This window comes from Gekko japonicus, unplaced genomic scaffold (assembly GCF_001447785.1).
Source record: "Gekko japonicus isolate JY-2015 unplaced genomic scaffold, Gekko_japonicus_V1.1 scaffold6240, whole genome shotgun sequence".
Taxonomy (NCBI): domain Eukaryota; kingdom Metazoa; phylum Chordata; class Lepidosauria; order Squamata; family Gekkonidae; genus Gekko; species Gekko japonicus.
The window spans coordinates 6,295-31,219 of record NW_015175044.1 but is presented as its reverse complement, the minus strand read 5'-3'; the positions used below and the strand labels follow the sequence as shown (position 1 = coordinate 31,219).

Sequence of the window (24,925 nt, the reverse complement as noted above, 5' to 3'; positions counted from 1 at the left end):
TCAGCAGGAGGAACCTGCCCTGGCTCAAGAGACAATCATCATAAATTACTAGGATGCAATCTTATATCTTTATTGCACCTTATCTCCCTTCCCAGGAAAGAAGGACTGAAACAAAGTAACTCAATCCCAGTCTGCCACAGCCCAAAGACACAACCCTTTTGTGGTCAGGGTGACGCATCACTCACCCAAGAATGGCACATCCTGCCTTTAAGTGTCCCTTTCATCAATAGGGCCAATCAGTTCACAGCTAAATAATAGGAAGGTGGAGCCCAGATGCAAAGAGGAGAGATATAAGGGGCCATTATTGTTAAGACTTCCCATATTATCTCTTATCTTTCCTTTCCTCATTGCATCAACAAGCCCCTCATCATGTTCTGGCCACCCATTCTCAGCCTTCTAGCGTTATGGTGCACAGGTGAGAGCAAATACACACTCAAATTACTGTTAGGATGAATGTATCTGATAAACAAAGAGTTTCTGACACTTTCTGCCATATATTTTTTTTTCCAGGTTTGGACTCTCAGCCTGTGCTGACTCAGCCCCCATCAGCATCAGTGTCACCAGGGAGCACAGTGAAGCTCTCCTGTGTCATGGGCAGCGGGTTCAGCATCAGTAGCTATTATATAGCCTGGTACCAGCAGAAGCCTGGCAACCCCCCAAGATACCTCTTGTACTATTATTCCGATTCCAGCAAGAGCCAGGGCTCTGGAGTCCCCTCTCGTTTCTCTGCTTCCAAAGACGGATCTAGTAACACCTGCTATTTAACCATCATGGGAGCCCTAGCAGAAGACGAGTCTGATTATTCCTGTGCATACTGGGCTGGCAGTGCTTGTCACAGTGATACAATCAGATGGGGAACTGAGACAAAAACCTCCTTGTTCTGTTCCTAAAGAGGGCTGAACTGAGCACGTGGATGTCACAGAGAGAGCTACTGGAACTATTACACTTTGGAGTGAATCATGTTCCAGCCATTTGAACTGGGAGGTGGATTTTTTTTTTACTTGTTTGTTTATTACTATCAACTCAGATTGAATCTATGTGGGAAAGCCTTGTGGGTTGAGGAGATGCCTGAGGAAAGGATACTGCAAGTCCAGAAAACCTCAACTTTCTGCATTTCTGAAATGTTACCTTTTGGGCATCCCAAAAGAACACCAGATCTCTCTCCTTGCATCTGACTCCATTTTGAAATGGACTGAGGAAAATGTTATGCTGGCTTTCTAGAGATTGGCTTGAGACAGCTCACAAGACAATAGCACAAAACCAACAAAACCCAATAATTAAAATCAAAGCCCTTATAGAAGCCTCTAAGAACAAGCTGGTTCCATTAAAACAATTGGCTGGTTTTCGTCCAGTTTTTTCTGGACCCAAGCTTGTTAGGGTCCACCCCAGAACCCAATTCAATATTAGTCATAATAATACATATCTGTGCCTTGCTTTCAGTGATCAAAGTCCTTTGTTTCTGTTATCTCGTACTGCTTTCACCAGCCCTGTCTCATAGGCCAGCATTATTATCTGCATCATGCAGATGGGGAGGCAGAAAGAAAGTCTTGTCCATGGCCACCTAGTGAGTCAGTGGTAGAGGCATTACTGGAACCAGGGACCTCTTCAACTAGAGTCCACAGCTGTGCACTGTTAGTCGGGGGTTGTTGTTAAATGGCAAGTTTATTATTAAGAAATGGGAGAAGGCTGATCATTACAGGACTCGTCTTTCGGTCACTTAACATGCATTTAGGGGAAGGGCTGTGGCTTAGTGGAAGCACATCTGCTTGGCATGCAGAAGGTCCCAAGTTCAATCCCTGCCATCTCCAGTTAAAAGGAGCAGGCAGTAGATAATGCGAAACACCACCTGGGACCCTGGAGAGCCACTGCCAGTCTGAGTAGACAATACTGACCTTGATGGACCGATGGTCTGATTCAGTATAAGGCAGCTTCATGTGTGTTCATTAGTTAGCACCACTTAACTGCCCTTCCGTACTCAGCAATCAGAATAGCTAGAGATTTGTAAAGTTGCCGATCCTTTCCAGCCCGAGAAAACGTTATTAGAAATGAACAGGGGGTTCCAGTCATCTGCTTTAAATGATTTAAATATGTCATCTAATTAGCATGGATCAATACACACTAAGTTCAAGGGAAAGTCCTTAGATGGCACAGTCTACCGATTTCAATGTTGGAGAAGACTCTTGAGAGTCCCTTGGACTGCAAGAAGATCCAATCAGTCAATCCTAAAAGAAATCAACCCTGACTGTTCCCTGGAAGGCCAGATAATGAAACTGAAGCTCAAATACTTTGGCCACCAAGTGAGAAGGGAGCACTCCCTGGAGAAGACCCTGATGCTGGGAAAGATTGAAGGTCAAAGAAGACGGGGATGGCAAAGGATGAGATGGTTAGACAGTGTCAATAGATGCAACGAACATGAAAGACAGGAGGGCCTGGCGGGATCTGGTCCATGGGGTTGCGAAGAGTCGGACTCAACTGTGCAACTGAACAACAACAAAAACCGATTTCAAGGAGCAGCCATCAATGCAACATAAGAGCTGTTCCAAGGCACCGTTCATGCACTGCGACTCAGTACAAACGTACCTGCACAGAAGTGACCTCTGCTGGTGGCTGTTTGCTTCCCCTTATTCCCTAGTTTTATTTGGAGGTGGGAGCTGGAAGGACTTGTTCCCATTCGCTTCTCTTTGGCTTTGCTGCCATCTTCAGGCTTCTCCTAAGCAGGGAAGTTATCCAACTGCAAACATTTGGCTTAAATATAGTTCTGGAAATGCCAGCATGGCAGTTCAGAGCAGAGGCACTAGATGGGGATGTGGGCTAGGCGGTGACAGGCTGAGCTGATTTGCCAGCCTTATCCCGGGGAGGCTGCCAAGACCCCGAGGCAAAATTCGGAGATGGACAACTAGGAGGGGAAGACGAACAGGGGATTCTCTTGACTCGCTTCAAGAATAGTCAGTTTCAGCAGCCACGCAAATCTTTTCCTTGGGAGGTTAGAATCAGGACGTGGGCTTGCATGGAGGGGAGATGAATTGCAGTGATGCCAGCGGCACTATCAGAGTGGTGTCTTGGGCACACCCACACATTGTTGGCTGTTGCACTAGCACTGTGGCATCACAATCATTTGCATCTGGATCCCCCCTCCCCATGAGCACAAGGCCACTCCATTGCAAAGGACAGCTATAGTGCGATAAAAGTACAATATTCACCAAAGTATGGATACAGGCTATGATTCTCAGGAAAGCACATGTCGCAGTGCCATAGATGGTGCCTTAAGCATCATCTTGCCCTGGGCTATTTTTGGGCAGGAACGCACAGGAACGGAGTTCCGGCTGGCTCCTGAGTTGGCCACACCCAGCAGGAACCCTTTAGCATAATAGGCCACACCCAACAGCAGAAACTCATTAGGACTGGCTACATTAGGGGTGTGTGGCCTAACATGCAAAGAAGTTCCTGCTACAAAAAAAGCTCTGGACAACAAACAAGATAAACAGAATAAGAATCAAAAGGTGGATGTGGCTGGATGACCACATTTATGGTAACATGGGGGTGCGGCCTAATAGCCTAATGAGTGGTGCTGTCAGGGTGTGGCCTAATATGCTAATGTGTTTCTGCTGTTGGGTGTGGCCTATTATGCTAATGAGTTCCTGCTGGGCTTTTTCTACAAAAAATGCCCTGATCTTGCCCCAAGACTGAGGACTACCTGCAAGCTGATCCGAGCTCCTTAGAGTCAGAGCAGAAAGGATGAGGAATAAATAACTAAGACAGCTCTCTTTATTGTTCTAAAGATGCAAGCTGGGGAAAGCATCACTTTTTACCAGCAACGAGACAGAATGTTGTTGAAAACAGAGGCACTTTGACATTTTCTTGATTATAATCAATAAATCACTGTTGGGGGAGGTCGCCCAGAGGTGGGATAGTATCCAATCAAAAGTCTCGCTAGGATGCTGTAAGCCCTGCCGCCCCCACCCTACCCCCAGCACACAATGAGTTCAGGAGACTTTGTCCTGAATGTCACTTCTGGGTAGACACCACCACAGAGCCAGTTTGGTGGTGTGGTTAGGAGTGCGGACTTTAATCTGGGAGAACAGGGTTTGATTCCCCACTCCTCCACATGCAGCTGCTGGTGTGACTTTGGGTAAGTCACAAGTTCTCTCAGAGAGCAGTCCTCGAAAGAGCTCTCTCAGCCCCACCTACCTCACAGGGTGTCTGTTGTGGGGAGGGGAAGGGAAAGGAGATTATAAACCGCTCTGAAACTCCAAGTGAAGGGTAGGGTATAAATCCAATTTCTTTGTCTTCTTCTCCTCCTCCTCCTACTACTACTACTTGAGAAGGAGATACAGGCCCTAGTATAGTATTTTGAAAAGAGAGTGGGGCAGAATTTGGGTCAGGCGATGTAAGCCCTGAGGCCAGGGGTCGTTTCGTAGAAAAAGTGCTAGGGGAACTCATTAGCATAACTCATTAGCATATGCCACACCACCTGACATCAGGGGCCTGGTGGTGGACCTGCAAGGCCAGCAGGAGTGCAAGGAAGCCCCGCCAAGGCCCTCCCTGGACCCAGGCAGGCAGGGGTGGGGAGAGGCGAGGAGGAAGCAACTTACCCTCCCTCTTCTCCTGCCTCCTCCTGGCTGAATGAGGGTCGAAAGCGGGGCGGGGCTTCGTCGTGTGCCCCACCCCCCTGCCCCTCACCCGGGGGAACTGCAATCCCCCCCTCCGAATTGACCTCTGCCTGAGGCAAATATCCTCCAACCCCAACCGTCCTCCTGATTCTCCCATCTAGGATGGGAGGTGGTTAAAAAGACCCCCTTCTTGTGTTATACTGTAGAGATGCAAGGCTGGTTAAGCACCTTTCTGCTCACCTCACCCCACCATCTGTGGCCACAGCAGTTGCTCTGCTGTAGCAACCCATTTGAATTCAGGGCCGGGTGAGCAGGAAGATGCTCCTCATCCAACTTTAGAGCTCAGCTACGTGGGGGTGGGAAGATTCCTGTTGCCCTTTGCAGACCCTCACCTTGTAAACAGATACATTCTGAAACAAAAGGTGTGGCAGATCAAACAAACCCAGAAATCTTAACCCTTGAAAGATCTGCTCCCTAATTCTCAGCAGTGCACAGAAGACGCTCTGCGTGTGCTCATGGGCACCTGCTTCTGTGTTTCAGGGCTTTTCTTATGATTTGATGGAACTTGTTTATTGTTATGTGGTGGTATACAGAACATATTGTCTTTGTAAGTTTTGTTGACTATCTTGATTTGTGGGTCAGACTCTGCTTTCTCAGTATTTGTTTCTAGACCAGGTCGTGATTGTCCACATTTGTCCTGTCTCCTAGGGCTTAAATCTTGACATTAGGCAGAGCCCGTGCTCGGATTCAACCCTGCAATACATCGCTCCCCCTTTGGGTCCCAGTCTGGAGCATACTTAGAGTTGCCTCTTCTTTTCTGGCTTGGTTCCAGTTGTTGGGAGAAAGGGTACAGTGAGCCTGTTGAATTTTTGCTAATCTTCCCATGGATACTCTCAGCATGTAAGCAAGAGGTCTGCCCAGGAGCAATGGTAGTTTGCTCATCTTAAGAGCCTCTCGGGCTTCCAAGGATGCCCTGACCCTGCTGACTTCCTGTATGTTGTTATGGGACATGATCACTGCCTGCCTTTCGCCTTTTCCCCGTCCCCACTTTTATTTGGAGGCAGAAGCTGGAATGGAACAATGAGCTTCTGCTGATATCCCTTTGGCACTGCTGCCACCTTCAGGCTTCTCTTCAACAGGAAAGCATCCTTCCACAAGCCCTACGTTTAAAGACTGGTCTGAAGATACCAAAATGGCAGTTCTGCTCAGATGCACGAGGTGGGGATGTGAGCCAGGCAATAAGACCACTGCTGGATTTTCATTCCTTAGGAGTATTGATACTACTGCATTAGGCAGTGGATACTATTGCATTAGGCATTTGATGGTTTCCTATCACATTAGAGATGTTAAGTTAGCTTAGGCTGCCTAGGAAGGTAGTGTTTTCATCTCTTACTATTATTGTAAATAGTCAGTGTGCTATCTCAGGGCTACCAGATGCCCACTTTTTTGGTGTCCATCCTCTTTTGGGCTTCTTTAGCAGGAGTTTCCCCACCCCCCAAAAAATAATAGCAGCTGGAGTTACTTTTCAAGAGAGACAACAGTGTGTGAGGATAGGGTCGCTTCCTCTGACTTTTTCTTATTTGAAAGGGTCCCTTTGAGCTGCACTTACCAGAGCCAGTTTGGTGTAGTGGTTAAGTGTGGCCGACTCTAATCTGGAGAAATGGATTTGATTCCCCACTCCTCTTCCACATGAAACCTGCTGGGTGACCTTGGGTCAGTCACAGCTCTCACAGAGCTCTCTCAGCCCCGCCTGCTTCACAGGGTGTCTGCTGTGGGGAGAGGAAGGGAAGGAGATTGTAAGCCGCTCTGAGACTCCAATCTCCTCCTCCTCCTCCTCCTTTTCTCCTTCTCCTTCTCCCCCCCCCCCTTTCTGGGGAAAATTTGTTCATTTTCCCTAGGAGGGGTAAAAGTGGACTGAGGATGCTCAAGGCTGTCTTTGCTATGTGTATAGAATCAGGTGGCGTAGCCATGTTTGTCTGAAGCAGCAGAACAAAGTTTGAGTCCAGTGGCACCTTTAAAACCAACCAAGTTTTATTCACCGTATAAGTGAATACAAAGTGCAAACACACTTCCTCAGATACCACTGTTATCAGATCAGGTATCTGAGGAAGCATGAGTGCCCACGAAAGCGTATACATTGAATAGAACTTGGTTGGTCTTAAAGGTGCCACTGGACTCAAACTTTGTTCTGCTCTCTGTGTTAGAGAAGCCAGAAATTGCAGGCGCCTGTGACCTCAGCAGGCTAGTTCTGTGCTTTCCTTCCATCCCCGATTATGTTTGACGGGGAATGCTAGAAGAGCTTGCTGCCGATCTTTTGTGCTCTGCTGCCATCCTCTGGCTTCACCTGAACAGGAAAGCCTGCAGACTGCCAGTATATATCTGAAAAAGACAGAGCCACGGAAAGAGCAGGATCGCTCTGTATATATGTTGCTGTGGATGGCCTGTAGGATTGCCAATTTACCAGGAAGAAGAAGAAGAAGAGACTGGATTTATACCCCGCCCTTCACTACCCGAAGGTGTCTCCGAGCGGCTTACAAACTCCTTTTCCCTTCCCCTCCCCACAACAGACACCCTGTGAGGTAGGTGGGGCTGAGAGAGCTCTGACAGAAACTGCTCTTTTTCAAGAACAGCTCTTATCAGAACTATGGCTTGCCCAAGGTCATCCAGCCAGGTGCAAGTAGAGGAGTGGGGAATCAAACCCGGTTCTCCCAGATTAGAGTCCGCGCACTTAACCAGTACACCAAACTGGCTCTCTACACCACTACACTTAACCACTACACCAAAATGGAGGGAAATTTTAAAAAGTTTAGGGTTTCCAGGTCCACTGGTGGGGGGGGGGAGTAGGGCTGCCAGATCCAGGTTGGGAAACTCCTGGAGATTTGGGGGTTGTGTCTGGGGAGGACAGGGACCTCAGTGCTGTACAATGCCATAGAGTCACCCTCCAAAGCATCCATTTTCTCTGGGGGAACTGATCTCTGTAGTCTGGAGATGAGCTGTAAATCCCAGGGCCTCCCCAGGTCCCACCTGGAGGCTGGTAACCCTACACCCTTTTCCTTTAAAGGCAAAGGTTCCCTTGCTCGAAAGCCAGTCGAGTCCGACTCTAGGGTTGCGGTGCTCATCTCCGTTTCCAAGCCGAAGAGCCAACGCTGTCCGAAGACGTTTCCGTGGTCATGTGGCTGGCATGACTAAACACCAAGGCACACGGAACGCTGTTCCCTTCCCACCGAAGTGGTCCCTATTTATCTACTTGCAATGTCTTGCTTTCGAACTGCTAGGTTGGCAGGAGCTGGAACTAGAGACGGGAGTTCACTCCATCATGCGGCACACTCGGGTCTCGAACTGCTGAACTACTGACCTTCCACAGCCTGCAGTTCAGCGTCTTAACCACTTGAGCCACCGCAGCTCCTTCCTTTTCCTTTAACAGATGTTTAATATGTGGATTAAGGAAATTGTCCTGTGGGTATAGGAAGTGAATCTTTTCACAGAACGCCGTTCTCCCCCTACGGGTTGTTGCGGCTTAAAAAGTTACCAAATGGGCAGCTGCAGGTAGGGATTGGCAGCTCTGGTTGGGGAAATGCCTGGAACTTTGGGGTGGAGTTTGGAGAGGGGAAGGAACGCAGCAGGGGTTCTGACGCCATGCAGTCTGTCCTCCAAAGTTGCCGTTTCCTCCCAGGGGAACTGATTTCTCTGGTCTCAAGATCAGATGCAATTCTGGGAGAGCTCCAGGCCCCATCTGGAGGTTGGCCACCCTAGCTACAGAGAGCTGGTTTAAAAGCCGGCAGTTCTGATGGTCTCCTCTAAGTTATTGCTGCAGGCCATTTGATGAGGCCAACGTGCAGTGGGATCTATCCCATTCTCTCTGAAACTCTAAGGAATTACAGGTACGTTTCCGAGCCTTAATCTGGGCCAGTCAGAGCAGGAAACTAACAAACAACATCCCTTCAGAGGTGAAGAAAAGACAAAAGATTCTTCATGAATCAACATTGAAGGTGATGCATTGAAACCCTTTCTAATGATGAAAATGAGATGGAGTCAAAACACGTGTCTGTGATGCATGAGGCACATGTTAGGATTTCTTCAGGGGCTGTTTTTAAAGATGCACCCCCAATGCACCTGTTAGGGTTGCTTTTTCATGGGAGAGAACTATGGAAAACAGTCAGCCTTGAGTTGCTTTTACCCAGGGGTCATTTCGTAGAAAAAGAGATAGGGGAACTCATTAGCATAACTCATTAGCATATGCCACACACCCTGACATCACCAGAAGTGTGTCATAAGGCCACACACCCCGCCCCCAACAGTCCCGGCCACCGCCGGCCTTGCAGCTCCACTGAATAAATCCACCTGCAAGGCCAGCGGGAGTGCGAGGAAGCCCCGCGAAGGCCCTCCCTGGCCCCAGGCAGGCAGGGGTGGAGAGAGGCAGGGAGGAAGCAACTTACCCTCCCTCTTCTCCTGCCTCCTCCTGGCAGAATGAGGGCCGGAAGCGGGGCAGCCGGAAGCAGGGGGTGGGGCTTCATCATGTGCCCCGCCCCCCGTACCTCACCCGGGGGAACTGTGTTCCCCCGCGATCCCCCCGAAATGACCTCTGCTTTTACCCCCTCTGGAGGCTTTTCTGCATTCTCATTTTCCTTGCTTGTAAGTTCCTGTTTCTTGGGGAGGGGGGGGGGTCTGCACATGCTTTGCTCCCTCTAGTGGTCAGTACTATAGTACATTGGTACATCTCCCTGCAGAATTAAACTGCTGGTTTTTATGTTGGACATATACTGTACTATCGATTTAACCAGTAGAGGGAGCAAAACATATGCAGAACAGGACCCCCACCCTGGAAGAAACAGGAATTTACATGTGAGGAAAATCAGAATGCAAAAGAGCCCTGCGGGGGGATTTGCAGATCAAGTGGTGCTACTTTCAGTGAGGAAAGAACAGAGGAGGAAAGGGTTAAAAGCAATACTCCTTAGAAAAAGGGGGGTCTTTTCAAAACAGCTTGGAAGACAATGTAACACACACCTTGATCCTTAGAGCAAGTTCTAAGTGACTTAGGAAATGGAATGAATTTGGGAATCTTTGATATGCAAATTATTATGAGCTGGTGCAGAGAAGTAACTGAGAGAAATCAGCCCTTGTTTCCTATGAAAAGCAGAGAGTGGGGCCATTTCCCCTGAGATTGGATAGCTTCAGCCCTTTTCTCACTGGGCAAGGCGTTCTTTTGACCCCACCCCAGGGAAGGAACCTGGAGGAGGAATCGAATGCAAAGAAGCTCCCAGTGGGGTAGAGCTCTGTGCTCTGTGAAAACGAGAATCTGCTTTAGACTGAACTGGAAGACGCTTGCTTGTCTATCAAGGTTAGTCTTCCCTGCTTTGATTGGCAGCAGCTCTCCGATGGAGATCTTTCACCTCACCTCCCACCTGGTTGTTTTAATTGGGCAGGCTGGGGATTGCATCTGGGAGATGTTCTGTAACTGACCCACAGCATCTCCCTCCAGAAATGTGCTTGTTAACTTCCTCGAAGGTACCACAAGCTGCTTCCATCTTCGACAGTGACCCAAACAAGACCTGCCTATAAGCCAAGTAAAATTTCTGTTCTGGCTTCAGGCATATCCCACCACCAGTGTTCCCTCTAAGCTAAGTTGGTGTGAGGTAGCTCACAGTTTTTTAGCCTCCGGCTCACACATTTTTGTCTTACCTCAGGAAGGATGGCTCCAGAGCAAACTAATTTATGCAGTAGCCAAATTGCTCGCTCACAACTTTAATGCCAGTAGCTCACAAAGTAGAATTTTGGCTCATAAGACTCCACAGCTTAGAGGGAGCATTGCCCACCACATGTGATTCTTCATTTTTAAAAAACAACAAATGCATGTTTTCCTTTTTGAAAGAAGAGTTTGTTTTATAACTTTGTATATGCTATGAGTTCTAATTTTCTTACATTACTTCTTCCCACTTCCGATGTGCTAGACCGTGTTTCTTGGAGTCTTTCCCAGTCTGCCTAACCCACTTACGTTTGGCTAACACTAGCCACATCTGTTCCTGCAGATAAGATGGGAGAGTCATTTTAGAAGAAAGATTGTAGTGGTGAGTATTAGACTAGGTTCTGGGAGGTCCGGGTTCAGATCCTCAGGCTGACATGGAGGCTTGCTGGGTGACCATGGGCCAGTGGGTTTCCCTCAGCTTTACCTTGCAGCAGTGTTGTTGTGAGGGAAAAAATGGAGGGGGGGAATAATGTTGTAAACTGCTTTGGGTCCCCACTGAATAAATTAAATCAATAAATATTGTACCGATCTGCAAAGGAAAAAGCAAACTTGTTCCTGCATTTTAGAACTCTCAGAAATAAACGCAGAGTTATAGGATGACTGACAAACGTGAAGCAGATTCGAGTTTGCTATTTTGAAATGGTGAGATTGCATTAAACATTCTGTCACCTGTGCATAGACTCTGGCTGTCGTTCATGATGCCCTCTTTCCGGGGCTGGATTTAGACTTGCTGAGGCCCTAAACTATACAAAACCCAGAGGCCCCCTCCTTTTTTAAATTACATCAGCTGGTCTCAGAAAAAAATAAAATATATACGCCTTTTTAATATTTGAAATCATTTTTTATATTGTTTTTATTCGAGGCCCCAGCAGATTGCGATGCCCTAAGCTGTAGCTTATTTAGCTTATGCATAAATCCAGCACTGCCTCTTTCCCAATATATTTCTAAAGTCTCTCCTCATCATAAAAATGTCTGTTATGAGGATCGATACACTGGAGAAGAATTATACCACCAGCGCACCATCACCACAAAGGTGTGGATAGCATCAGGGTGCTAGACGGCCCTGGGACAAAGACTGGATGGCAGAGTCGCTTTGGAACTTCATTGTTCTGGGTCTATCTTGCCAGAACCCATCTTGGAATCATGGACATTTGGAGCACCAGCACTTTACTGTGTTATTGTATTATTTTATCTTGTTTTTAACTGTTTTAAGCATGGCCTTGAGCCCTAATGGTTAGCCGCCCTGAGCCGGAGGGGAGGGCGGGATATGAATCGAATAAATAAATAAATAAAAATAAATTAATTAGAGTAAAACACAGCTGCCATGCTTTGTCCCAAGACACAGCAGTATTCCCCAGACACAGGCGGATTTCCTTTCAGCACAAGGTGGTCTAGGGACCTGCTGGACAGATGGACGTGCAACGAAAAAGTGGTTGGTAATGGAAGGCTGCTCATCCCCATCAACGTGTTTCCTCTGGTGGGACTGAGTCAGGGTAGGGGCTTCAACTGGTATGACTCGGCATAGGATCTCTGCAGGGGGCCACAATAATGTGGGATGCAGCAAGCAGCAAGCAGAGAACATGTTTGAAGCCAAAAAGGGACCTGATGAGCAAGTTAATTTATCTGGGAAATTGTTATACCCGGGGAACCTGCCCAAAGCAGGAAGGGGAATCCATTTAGCTTTGGATACTGCACTAATATGACCATTTGCCCCTTGACTGTCTTGTTCATGCAGGAAAATCCAGATGGTGAATGATTAAAACAGCACCACATGCCATGATGTGTGTATTTTCCCAGAGTCTTGTCTCCCTCGTGCCTCACCTGAATGGCTTCTAACCACTGCTTGGAGGCAGGCCTGCAACTACGACCTAGACAACACAAAAGAATTGTGCCGTAATGCCGACAACCACAGGGGAGAAAGGGCAAGCAATCACTTTATACTGGAACACTGTTTTCAATGCAGAAAGGTACAGCTTCAGTCCCGGTTGACTTTGGGGTTGCCGGCCACAGCTGACCCTTGTTCTTGTACCTTCAGTCACAGAAAAACACAACTTGATGGGAAGAAATGGATTCAAATGATTTGTCTCCAACACTGTCTTCATTCATGCACTTCCCTGCAGTTTTTCAAAAAGACATAAGAGAAAGGCCAGTAAAAAATACCATTTCTAAACCCCTAGCTGCCTTAGTGGCCTTGATTGGGCAGGATATAAAAGATTGTAAATAAAATAAATGAATGGGAGAGCAAGGTTGGGTTTGAATGAGTTCTGGCTTTAGAACTTCCCAAAAAACTACAACAGTTGTCCAGCAGCAATTCCTTTCTCCTTATAGATGTCTCCGGGGAATCAAACCCAGTTCTCCCAGATTAGAGTCCACACACTTAACCACAACACCAAACTGGCTCTCTAACCACTGCTTGGAGGCAGGCCTGCAACTACGATCTAGACAACACACAAGAATTGTTGCATAATGCCGTAATGCCGACAATCACAGGGGAGAGAGGGCAAACAATCACTTTATACTGGAACACTGTTTTCCATTCCAGAAAGGTGCAGGTTCGGTCCCGGTTGACTTTGGGGTTGCTGGCCACAGCTGACCCTTGTCCTTGTGCCTTCAGTCACAGAAAAACACAAGTTGATGGGAAGAAATGGATTCAAATAATTGGTCTCCAACACTGTCTTCATTCATGTACTTTCCTGCGTTTTTTCAAAAAGACATAAGAGAAAGGCCAGTAAAAATACCATTTCTAAACCCCTAGCTGCCTTAGTGGCCTTGATTGGGCAGGATATAAAACATTGTAAATAAAATAAATGAATGGGAGAGCAAGGTTGGGTTTGAATGAGTTCTGGCTTTAGAACTTCCCAAAAAACTACAACAGTTGTCCAGCAGCAATTCCTTTCTCCTTATAGATGTCTCCCCAGCTGCCCTGGTCTGCTGTTCTAACCACTAACTGTTCTTATCAACAGATGTTTGTCTAATTTCGTGAATGGGCGGGGGGGCAGTTAGACGGCTTCCTCTTTTCTAGCTCCACTGCACAGAGGATACGAGGTCCGATGAATGCGTCACATGACACAAAACCGGTGCTCTGTGGCTTCGGAAAACGGCAGTTGGGCTTGAGCAAAAGACCTTTTGTTCTACAGAACGGCCTTCTAGGAGCGGGCACTGGCTGCATGCATATTCATTGGTGAAGCGGTATCAAGTATTTGTCATGTTCTTCAGGAGGAGAGTGTGGATCATGGTGCCTTCAACTATCAGGGAAGGGTACTGCGAAGACTTGCACATGTTCTTCTTTTGGATGGGTGGGAAATGGGGCTCATTAGCAATGCACCAGAAGCCATTTTAAAGGGATGTTTAATGGATATAGATGGAGTAAGAATGAGCTCGCTGGATTCCTATTCATGGGCCTGTATGACCACCAAAGGATGTTCTTCGGGTAAGATATGGGTTGTACTCTGAAAATACAAATTCGCGAAGTACGACAGGATCACATCTTTTGCAGCCAGAAGCAATGGTCTCTCTTGGAAATATTATAATTTTGCCTTATGGGAAACTTGGAATATATTTCCACTCTGATGTCCTGGAATATTTTTGCAGCACTTGTTGTGCAAAAGTTTTTAATATGCAAAATGGCTATCCCAGAGATATGGATCACTTTTAAAGACATTTCCAATCCTGCCTCCACATTCTTCCATTGGCAAAGGATGCTACAACCCCATTGTCTTGATCTGGAAATAAATCATCTAGAGCTATGCGGAGTCTAACTTGAGAGCACCCTAAATCTCCTGCCCTGAAACATCAGAGGAGGCACAGAAATGCAGTTCAGGTAAGCTGGACAGTAGTTTCCTCCTGGGAATTGTTTTCCTTTAATGTTGTCACCCCGTTCTTGGGGGGGGACAGTTATCTCAAAGAACAATTGAGTCATTTGCCAAATGAACTGGAATAATTGTTTGAAAGGGTGCTAGACAACAATTTGTAAAGGGATGCAATGGAGAATGTGGCAGCAACCTTGAACTGTGTGGGTTTGAGTTGCATTTTGTGGTGTCTCTAACATGCCAGGCAGGTGAGTTATTCTGGAGAAAACAGGAAAGTCCTTTACAAATAAAATAACAGTATCTGACCACATTCTCCTGTTACAAACCATGAGCTCACTTGATTTCTCTTCATGGGCATTAGTCTGTATTACCATCAAAGGACATTCTTCAGGTAAAGTATGGGTTATACTCCAATTACTACTTTTTACCAAGGACACTGTCTGTTTTTAAGTTTGTTGGTTGGTTGGTTTATTAAATTTGTTAATCATCCGATCACTGCAGTGCATCATTCATGAAAACATCAAGAAAAAAATAAGATCTTTCAAGCAAAAAGATGGCGTCTATTAAGCTGTCCCGGTATAGACTGCTGGCAGCTTCACGGGCAGGGGGAAAGAGGATAAAACAGATATGCAAAGCAACTGGGGCAGAAAGGGTGCCAGCTATGATGGAAACCATTCCTGTCGTCAAACCAAAGGTCTGGCAGAACATCACTGTGGAATTGCATGAGGTTCTGGGGGGAAAAAACTGGCCTTTTTTTGTCTTCCCCCCTCCCCATCTTTTGGGGATGCCATCTTAAAATTTTGTTAACCTGAGTTTTTCAAAAGTTTTCAAGACTTCGCAGCCTCTCCGGGCTTTTAAAAACTCAGAGTGGGGAAGACTGGTTTCATGTTGTCTGTATTGCACAGGCATGTAAATGCATGGGTGTAGACACTAAAGCGTCATGCAGTGCACACCATTTGAGATACTGCATCCACTGAGTTGTACCTTTGTACTATTGCTCGGTAAATGAAGGGGGCAAGCGGAATTGAGCCAGCTCTTAATGGTGGTAGGCTCTGGGTGAGGAAGGATCCTTGGTGCAACAGGAATATTACAAGCACATCTCTGTTTGCACCTTTTAAATGCTGGAGATAACTGGGGGGGGGGGTCATACCTAACAGGATAGTTGTGTGTCTACACAGGGAATGGGTATAATGGGTTACCAAATCTCACAGGCTGCCTTAGAGGAAACCAATATTATTCATCTACACGCCCCTCAGCCACGCCATTCCTATCTGGATGCTCCTGAAAGCTTAAAGCCACAGACTTTGAAATCTGTCCAAGCCACAGGAGGGAGAATCATAGGGTGATTCCACACTGAACCTTAAATGCTGGTTCAACCCTGTCCCTGAACTTACATTCTACACTACACTCAAGTTCACCCCTGTAATTAACTTGGGGTATTTTTTGTTTCCACATTACATTGAGGTCACCCCAGTTTCGCCCTACACTTGTCCAGGGATAAACAGATGCTGTTATAACCAGGGATAAATGCAGGGATGAGATTCAAGTGTGGAAAAGACCACAGTGGTGAAAAAGAATCTAGGCAAGAATTTTGGCAACAGAGACCCATGGTGGAAAGGGCTAGACAAACCTGAAGAAAGCCACGTTAGTATTTTATAGGAGGAGCATTTGATTTAAGCCAAGACTATCACTCTGTGTTTGTTTTTGGGCCTCATTAGTCCAGCCCTGCAAAACTTGCTCGCCACAAAATGCCACATGAGTTAAAATCACCAAAGCTGCCTTACATAACTTCTGAGAATGGATTGCCATCCATTTTAAGAAACCGATGGAGAAATGAATGGTCAAATATACTATGCAGGAGTGGTGGAGTAGCAGCACCCAGATCCAGTGTGTACACAGGACAGATCCACTGCAAAGCTATGTGCATGGTATAGCTCTTTGTGTGTCACCCACACCTCCCACTACAGCCCATCCAGTTGCCAGACTGGGGCAACTCCCTTTTCCCAATGGGTTATTCTGCATCCCAGAGTCATCATGGGCCTAGATTCTTTCTCTCAGAACTTCTGTCCCATCACCCTCTGCCTCAAACGCATTACCTGTGTAGTAGCTCTACCAAAAAGAGGAAGCGGCCCTTCCGATTATTTTTGTACAGCCATGAGTCACTGTGTGTATATCTTCGGCGGCGGGACCCACCTTTCCGTCCTAGGTAAGTGGTTTTTAAACTCACATACAAATGCTTTCCAGTTGTTATTTGTTTTAAAATGTTTTTCTGTTCCTTCCAAAACTCTGTCTGACTGCCCGACGGGGGAGTCTGGTATGGTTGCATTGATCCATCTGAAAAAGATGGTCACCTCGTTTTCCTTTCTAACGTGAAAAAGACTGGGGTAGATCCGATCAGTTTGTAGGATTTTTCTGTCCTTTTCCAAATTGGTTAAAGGCTGCAATATTATGTCCAAGTGTCGAAAGCGAATCCTTCTGAGCAGACTGGGACTGAACCTCAGAGTAAATGTGCATAAATTTAAGCTCTCGGCTCTCTTTTGCAAATCTTTTTGCTCACATGAAATTGTTGGATTTTTATTCCAGGATGTTGTTTTAAGGAGAAATAAATTATAATCCAGCCATGTCACATTGGATGGTATTGCAGTCATCTCTGTGTAGGTTTCCATTGGGAGAAAAATATCCCCAAAAAGGTTGTGGTAAAAATGAGGGGGGAAACCCCAAATTATTACATAATCAGCTAGAACAAATTCCTTTAAAAACATAGAAGTGCATATATGTCTTAACAATGGAAAATGAAGTCTAATTTGAAGAATGATCAAAAAATAATATTTAATATTTAGTGAAATGGCCGTTTTTAGAAATGATCTTGGTTGACGCTGGCAAGCCTGTTCTTCCCTGATATTTATGGCTGAAAGTAGAATGTGTTGGTACCCATAAGTGCCAATGAATGAGGAAACAAGAGAAGTAAATGAGCATCTCTTAGGGGGGAAATGTGTGGCACTCTTCAGGTGAGTCTATTCTAGGTGCAGCAACGGGCTATAGAGGAGGGCAGATGCATTTAAAAGGGTTAAAAAGAAGTCTCAAAAATCAGAATGTCGGACTCTTGCCAGATTGTTCCTCTCTTTCTTTGTATCTCCCTGAGTGCAAAAGAAACCAGTCCCCAGCAAAACATGGATGGGTGGACTTAAGACCACCCAACACGTCCAAAACACTTTTTCTTGGCAATAAATCCTAGTGTTAAAAATCAATAGAATTTATCTCCAGATAACCAGCTTAGATTTCAGTGTTAGTTTTCTGTCTACCACCTGGTTGCTGTTTAAAGGTAGACAAGGACTGTAGATAGTCATGTTGGTCTTAATAGGAAAAAATCTTGGAAAACAGTGGCACAATTCCTGTCCTGGGGCCAAAAAAAGTCACCAAAAGTCACCAAAAAGTGAGCAAGCTTTTAAGTTCAGTAAAATTCTTCATTGTTCAGCGAAATAGTGGCCAAAAAGACAAACTGGACAAGCTGGATAAATCTGCAGTTAGTAATAATCTCAACATGGAGTGGTCTATTATAAAACTGTGGGTTAGGGTTTCATCCATCCTGGTGAAGAATTTGGAGGAGCCGGACTCATTGCTTACTATTCTGAGACTTTTTAGCCAGTCCTAAGAATGTGTGTGTGTGTGTGTGTGTGTGTGTGTGTGTGTGTGTGTGTGTGTGTGTTTGCTCACTGATACCTTGGCCATTTTTAGTCCAAGGAGTACTCTGGGGCAATTTATGATAAGAACAAAACAAATCAGGTTAAGGACAATAATCAGCGTTAAACCAGACAAACCTACAAAGCAGTAGAAATGCAGTGAAGACTCAACAGCAGCAGAGGGGAAAAATACTCTTTAAAATCATTGCAGAGCAGCGAAGACAAATGGTTATCTTTAAAAATAACACAGCAGCAATGTAATATAGCTACAGTTAGTCTATAATCTTATACAAATTTACCTGGTAGTAAGCTCATTGCATAAGACAGGACTTACATCTGAGTAAATATGCATAGGATTGTGCTAAATCAGTGGCGCTGTTGCTGGATTTTGCACATCATTAAAAAGGACTGAGTGGGACATGGACCAACTTGACCTCTGGGGCGGTACCCACCATGACGTTCTCCTATACAAGCTATTCTGAAATGTACATCCTATTTATTTATTTATTTGAACAGACTTGTACAGAAGAACTTCTAGGTGGATTGTGCCCCGTGTTAATTAATGGGTGCCTGTTCAGGGCAGGTTGGTTGGGATTTTGGGTCCCTAAGAGACCAAAGATATCGAGCTGGCCCTTGATACAAAGAGCAGAAAACCACTTTTTGTGAACAGAGACATTATGGTATAGTAGTTAGAATGCTGGACTAGGACCTGGGTGCAAATCCCCACTCAGTGTGAATCTCATTCTGTACTTTGGGCCAACCTCTTTCTTTCAGCATGCAGCGCTGTTGGATTTAAAAAAAAAATACAAATCTGAGAGATTTCTTTTCAGCCCAGCCAAAATTAACTCTTTTAACTTCACTTGATTTCAGGGGCAAATACTGCGTCTCTTCCAATGAGACATGAAAGAGAGTGGAAGGCATTCAGTTTCGAATCTTGTGCATATCTAGTTTTCCACACTGCAAATAGTTCTGATCCAGCTTTTTGTTTTCTTCTATTATGAGTGGAGATGCTGATCTTTGTCCTAGAGTGCTATTCTTCAGAGCCATTGTAAATTCTCACTCCTTTAAACACAAATAATATTTGCAATGGCTTTGAAGAATATACCATTGCATGAAAACAGTATGGAGATCTTATGAGATCTGATGTCCATAAACTGTCATTTAGCTCCAATGAATATAGCAGTCCTTACACAGTAACCTGTGTGCTAAATTTGTGTTTGAATTTAATTGCTTTTGAGTCTTAAACGAAATGTTTAAGGCTGCAACCTGAATACGGTGGGGACTAACTTCTAAGTAAATAGGCATAAAAGCTGGTTGTAAAGGAACGTTCTGGATCATGGGGTTAGTTTAATATATTTCATTCATCAGCCCCAATCACAGGGTTGCAAACACAGGGTTTCAGCTGCCAAAATAAGCAGGTGCATCTTTTTCTTGGCACAAAGAGGATCACTCACTAACTGCTGCCTATCAAACTCCTGTTTAAGGAGTTCAACCTACACTGAGATCATTAGATAATATTTGCAAGAGTGACCTCTTGCCCTTTAGATAGTGTGATGTGATCGGGGCAACTTCAGATGGACTTTCACCAGCAGGATTTTAATTCACAATTAGTCATGGCTAGGTTTGGGTGCATTGTGGCACACAATTTTTGCATTCTGATATGTTTTGTATTTTTAAGCAGGTTTCTAGTCCTCAAATTCAGAAAACCAGAGCAAGAGGGAAGACTGGGTGGGAGCATTTTCACTGGTCATGAAATGATGGGCTGACACACCCTTTTGTGTTCCTTCGTCAGGCCTTTTATAATGATTTGTCCCTTCTGCTCCCTTCCTGTCACATACTCTCCCTCTACAGCAAGGAATCCAAAGATCAGTTCCTGGGATTCTAACTTTTGATATCAAACACTTCCTGATTCATTGTATTCATTTCAATAGGAGTAGGGCATAGGCACCAATACTGACAGCACTTTCAAGAGGCTTAAGTTTAGCTGGGTTGTGCTCAAAGGATGCTCTACACAAAACAATGTCATCAGAATGGTCGTGTTTTAGCAGACCTGCCTTTTTGCCCAGAACTACCTTTTTGCCATTTAAATCCAGTGCTGTCCGTCCTACCAGCAATAGGTTAGGGTGTTTGATAGTTGTCAGCTTCCAAAAGGTGGCGTGTTGTTTCACATCACCCATCTCCCAAGTAATGGAAAGTTCAAGGATGCATTGTCCACAACGTTTTCCTTGGAGGAAAGCATTCTAGAAACTGGCTCAGTTCAGACACTGTGCAAAGCCGTGGTTTAATTAAACTAAGTTCAGTTTGCATCATTGTCTGAATGCAGGCTACTTCACTAGATATGGTTGAACTGTCAAGCCAGGATCTGAAGCCAGGAGTTGAAGTCAGTTTATTAACCACAGTTAACTAAAGTTTCATGTGATGACTCAGTGCAGACATGCTGGTGAATCATGGTGCAGTCACGGCTTGCTCTGACTTCTACCCCCCAGGGCTAGCAAGAGAAGGCAATGAAACCAGAATTTGTTGAGCTACATCCTAGTTTTGCTAATTTGCCATAGTTAAAATAAACCATGGCTTGAAACCATGATTTATTTTAAGCAAACTTTGATTGGTGTGACTGTTCAAATGCAGTGTCTTCACAAACAGTGGTTAGCCTGAAGCCATCAAACCAGAATGTGAAATCATGCTTTGAAATTGGTTTATTGATCACAGTCTTAACAATGGTTTGGCAAGATGTACCAATGTGGGCGCTCTGTCTTCATCCTGGCTTATACCCTGGCACTTTGCAAGCCAGGATACCAGCTGGGTCCATGAGGAAGGAGGAAAGCAAAGGCAATAAAGACCACCATTGGTGAAGGCAAAGCCAAATCCTAGTTTCTAAACCATGGTTTCATATTGTTTTTGAACCAAACCACTGGATCTCTTTGAAATAAGGTTTAAAAAATTAGATGTACTTGTTGAGCTGCTATTTAAGAGATGCACAGCATTGAAAGACACCGTTAACAAAGTCCCATTATAAGATCAGTTCTCCACCCCATCTATCCAACCATCCAAGGTTTGGAGCTGCTTATTCTAAAGCTAGAGAAAATTGACATAGGTAGCGATCACACGCACAAATAGCCGCACCATAGGAACGAATGCCAGGTGGATTTAAAGGGTGCAATCAGATGCAAACATCTGCCCTGCGTCCTGCACCCATCAGCAACCCATTTTGTTCCGTCACAGAAGCGGACTAAAAAGACACTGGGGAAAGTCCAGTAGCAAACAGGTTGCTACAGGCCACAGACGGACTTTCCCTTGTGTGCTCGCTCCAGTGCGCTCTCATGGCGTCTCCGTGCCATTGTTTTTTTCCCCTTCTCAGTATGTGCATCATCGCATACTGTCATAGGAAGCCCTCAGTGTGAATGCATATTTAGTAATTGTAATTAGTTTGGTGTAGTGGTTAAGTGCGCGGACTCTAATCTGGGAGAACCGGGGTTGATTCCCCACTCCTCCACTTGCACCTGGCTGGATGACCTTGGGCAAGCTGTAGTTCTGATAAGAGCTGTTCTTGAAAAAGAGCTGTTTCTGTCAGAGCTCTCTCAGCCCCACCTACCTCACAAGGTGTCTGTTGTGGGGAGGGGAAGGGAAAGGAGTTTGTAAGCCGCTCTGAGACTCCTTTGGGTAGTGAAGGGTGGAGTATAAATCCAATCTCTTCTCTTCTCTTCTCTTCTTCTTCCTCTTCTTCCCCTTTAGAACCACCTCAGCTAGTGGCTAGAGCCAGTTTGGTGTAGTTGTTAAGAACAGCAGACTTTTAATCTGGAGAATCGGGTTTGATTCCCCACTCTTCCACATGCAGCCAGCTGGGTGACCTTGGGTCAGTATCACCATTCTCTCAGAGCTGTTCTCTCAAGAGCAGTTCTCTCAGAGCACTCTAAGCCCCACCAGGGTGTCTGTTGTAGGGAGAGGAAGGGAAGGAGATTGTAAGCCACTCTGAGACTCCAAGTGAAGGGCGGGATATAAATCCAACTCTTCTTCTTCTTTTATTACCATGACTTCAAACAAAATGGTTTAATCCGATCATGATAATCCTATCATGACAGATTCAGGTGGATAGCCATGTTGGTATGAAGCAGCAGAATAAAGTTTGAGGCCAATGGCACCTTTAAGACCAACCAAGTTTTATTCAGGGTATAAGCTTTCATGTGCTCACACACTTCTTCAGATACAACAAAGTGGAAATTACCAGTCCATACCAGTCCATTATTGTTGACCCTCTTACCTGTATGTATGGACTGGTAATTTCCATTTCATTGTGTCTGAAGGCATGTGCATGCACACAAAAGCTTATACCTTGAATAAAACTTGGTTGGTATTAAAGGTTCCGTTGGACTCAAACTTTGTTCAGCTTTTTGGTTTGTTCTTATCAACAGCCAGGCAAAGGCTGTAGGCTCATTCACATGTGGAAGTGGTCTTAGCCACTCCTCTGCCCTTCCCCCTCTACTATGGAGCTGTCCCTTCTTCTGCCCTTCTTGCCAGCTGGTGCCCGCTATGGTGACTGTAGTGGTGGTGGCCCATTTTAAATACACTACGCAGCCGCATTTTGACCCCCATCTCCCCCCATTCCCCCTGCATCTTCTTACTGTTTTTTTTTAGATCGAGAAGATGTGGGGGGAATCGGGGGGGAGATGCGGGTCAAAATGCAGCTGTACAGCGAATAGTGTGAAATTGACCAATGCAACCAGGGCAAATGGAAGAGCGAGGGTGGCACACCTGACATCACTCAGGAGGTTTTATAGTTTTCGGCTTCCAAAAAAAACAGGACATTGTTTCACATTCCCCTCTACCTTGGCCGTAGCAGATTCACACAGCTAACCCTCTCCAATCTTCCTTACAGGTGGGGACGACTCCCCTCCCATAGTGAACCTCTTCCCTCCATCTAAAGAGGAGATTACAAGCAAAAGCAAAGCCACCCTGGTATGTTTGGTGCAAGACTTCAATCCAGGCGACGCCCAGGTCACCTGGGAGGCTGACGGGGCCGCTGTCTCAAATGGGGTGGAGACGACCAAACCAACTAAGCACAACAACAAGTACATGCTCAGCAGTTACCTGACTGTGACTCCCTCAGACTGGGAAAGGCATGAGAGGTACACCTGCAAGGTGACGCACAAAGGGTCCAACTATGAGAAGAGTGTGAGCCATTCGCAATGTCCTTAACCCTCTCCTGCCCACAGAGCTTTGCTGCATCTGGATCCCAGCTGCGTAAGGAGGAAAACTTCAGATGGGCCATGCGACAGGCTCTTTATGCCCCCCACCTACCCCACTTTTTCTACTGTACCACCCACAATTTTCACACACTTTCCCTATTTCCCCCAGCTTCATAAGCATCCTTGTAGTTTTAATGAATAATAAAACCAGAATCATGCGATTTTTGCTGTCTCTGTATAAAATCTCTCGAGTGGCAATTTTAAAAAAAAATTGTTAATTGACATCTGTCAGTCAATAAAAAAGACAATGCTTGATCATGTCACGTTTGTACGCTAAAATCATTTCTCCTTCACCGACACTAATCGGGGGAGGGGATGGGTAAGCAAATGGTTCACATGGTTTCCTTTCTGTTTGAAAATATCATGTGGAAACTGGCTTTTTCTTGGAGAACCTGTTAAATCAGATTTCATAAGAGACTTTGAGGATGAAGATATTTCAGTGTGGGCTTTCAGCAGAAGTGTACTTGAGGCAGTGCACAATAACAGGGAAATCACCATTTCAAACAATCACATCAGCTGAAAGAGAGCCTCCAGCAATTTAAACAGCCACACGGCACAGTAAATTGCAACCAGAGGGCATCAAAACAAAAGGAAATGTCCAGGCAAATAAAAGTGTCTTCATTTGGAATCTAAAACTCAAAAGGGTAGGCACCATCTGAACAGGTGCAAGGAGAAATGTCTGTAGATGGTACCACCACCAAAAAGACCCTGTTCCTGGTGGCCTTCCACCTTACTTCAAGAAGTGGGGGCAATGGATTTCTGGCCATTAGGTTTTGGACAACAGGTAAAGCTTTGGGGATGGGACGATAAAGAAGAGTCCATTGCTATACACACAAGATCGCACATTTGTGTTCTGCATTAATTAAATGTGAACCTACTTACCAGTTCTGTATTCAAAAAACAGTAGGATCCCTAAAAGGTACCTTACAAAGGTACACTGTCATTTATCTCATTTGTTTAATTATAAAATTGACATTTATTTCTTTGTGTCCCCTCTTCCTCCAAGGAGAGTTACGATTTATTTAAAAACAACTATAACAGCTCCCAATGCCATATGTGAATTATGTGCTGTCTGAAAAAGTAAACTTTTTCTCCTGTCCTGAATCAATTTAATTGGGTATCCCTATGAGAGATGGAGCAGCATTTCCCTCTCTCCACTTTCTCTGCACAAGGCGTGGTCAAAACCATCCCACAATTGATAAATCGGATTAATGCATCACCTCTAAGGATTAATCCTGCAAAGATAACTCTGTCCAAATTTGGGGGTACTGAAATAGACAATGCAGTCATTGAATGATGGCTCCCCAATGTTACCTGTTAATGGGAGAATTCTAACCTACTGCACAGGGTTGTTGTGAGAATAAAATGGAGGAGAAGAGAAGGATATAAGCCATTGGGGAGGAAAGTGGTATATAAATTAAAAAATGAATAAATAACACAACCCAAAACTGAAAGCCTTTTGCAAGCAAACCAAAGCAGGTCTGCTCAGAATCCTACTCATGTTTTTTTTAATGGGGCTTACTCCCAGGAAAATGGTCTTAAGATGCCATTGTCACTGTTCCTGAACTGACCACTGCTTCCTCATACCTGATTCCATTCCTACCTAAGGCCTCAACAGAGAGTATCAATAAGAAGCTAGGAAATGGCATTATGGTAGCTATATGTCCCATGCCATACTGTATGCATCCACAGCCATAGATCCTGTGTTATGTCCTGGAAAATGGGTAGAATCCACCTGTGCTAAGAAGTAGTGGGAGATGATAGTCAGGACCTGTTGTGTTCCTTACGCCAGAACTTCACATTTCCCCAAATTATATAGTTTTCATCTCCAAGAAGGAAT

At 45.2% G+C, this 24,925-nt stretch overlaps 1 gene segment (V, D, J or C); it reads left to right on the top strand.

Moving 5' to 3' along the window:
* The first annotated feature begins 345 nt into the window (after positions 1–345).
* LOC107122172 lies at positions 346–23,295 on the top strand. The segment is given in 3 exon segments: positions 346–415; positions 511–747; positions 22,716–23,295. Coding segments are annotated over 3 exon segments (603 nt in total).
* The last annotated feature ends 1,630 nt before the right edge of the window (positions 23,296–24,925 follow it).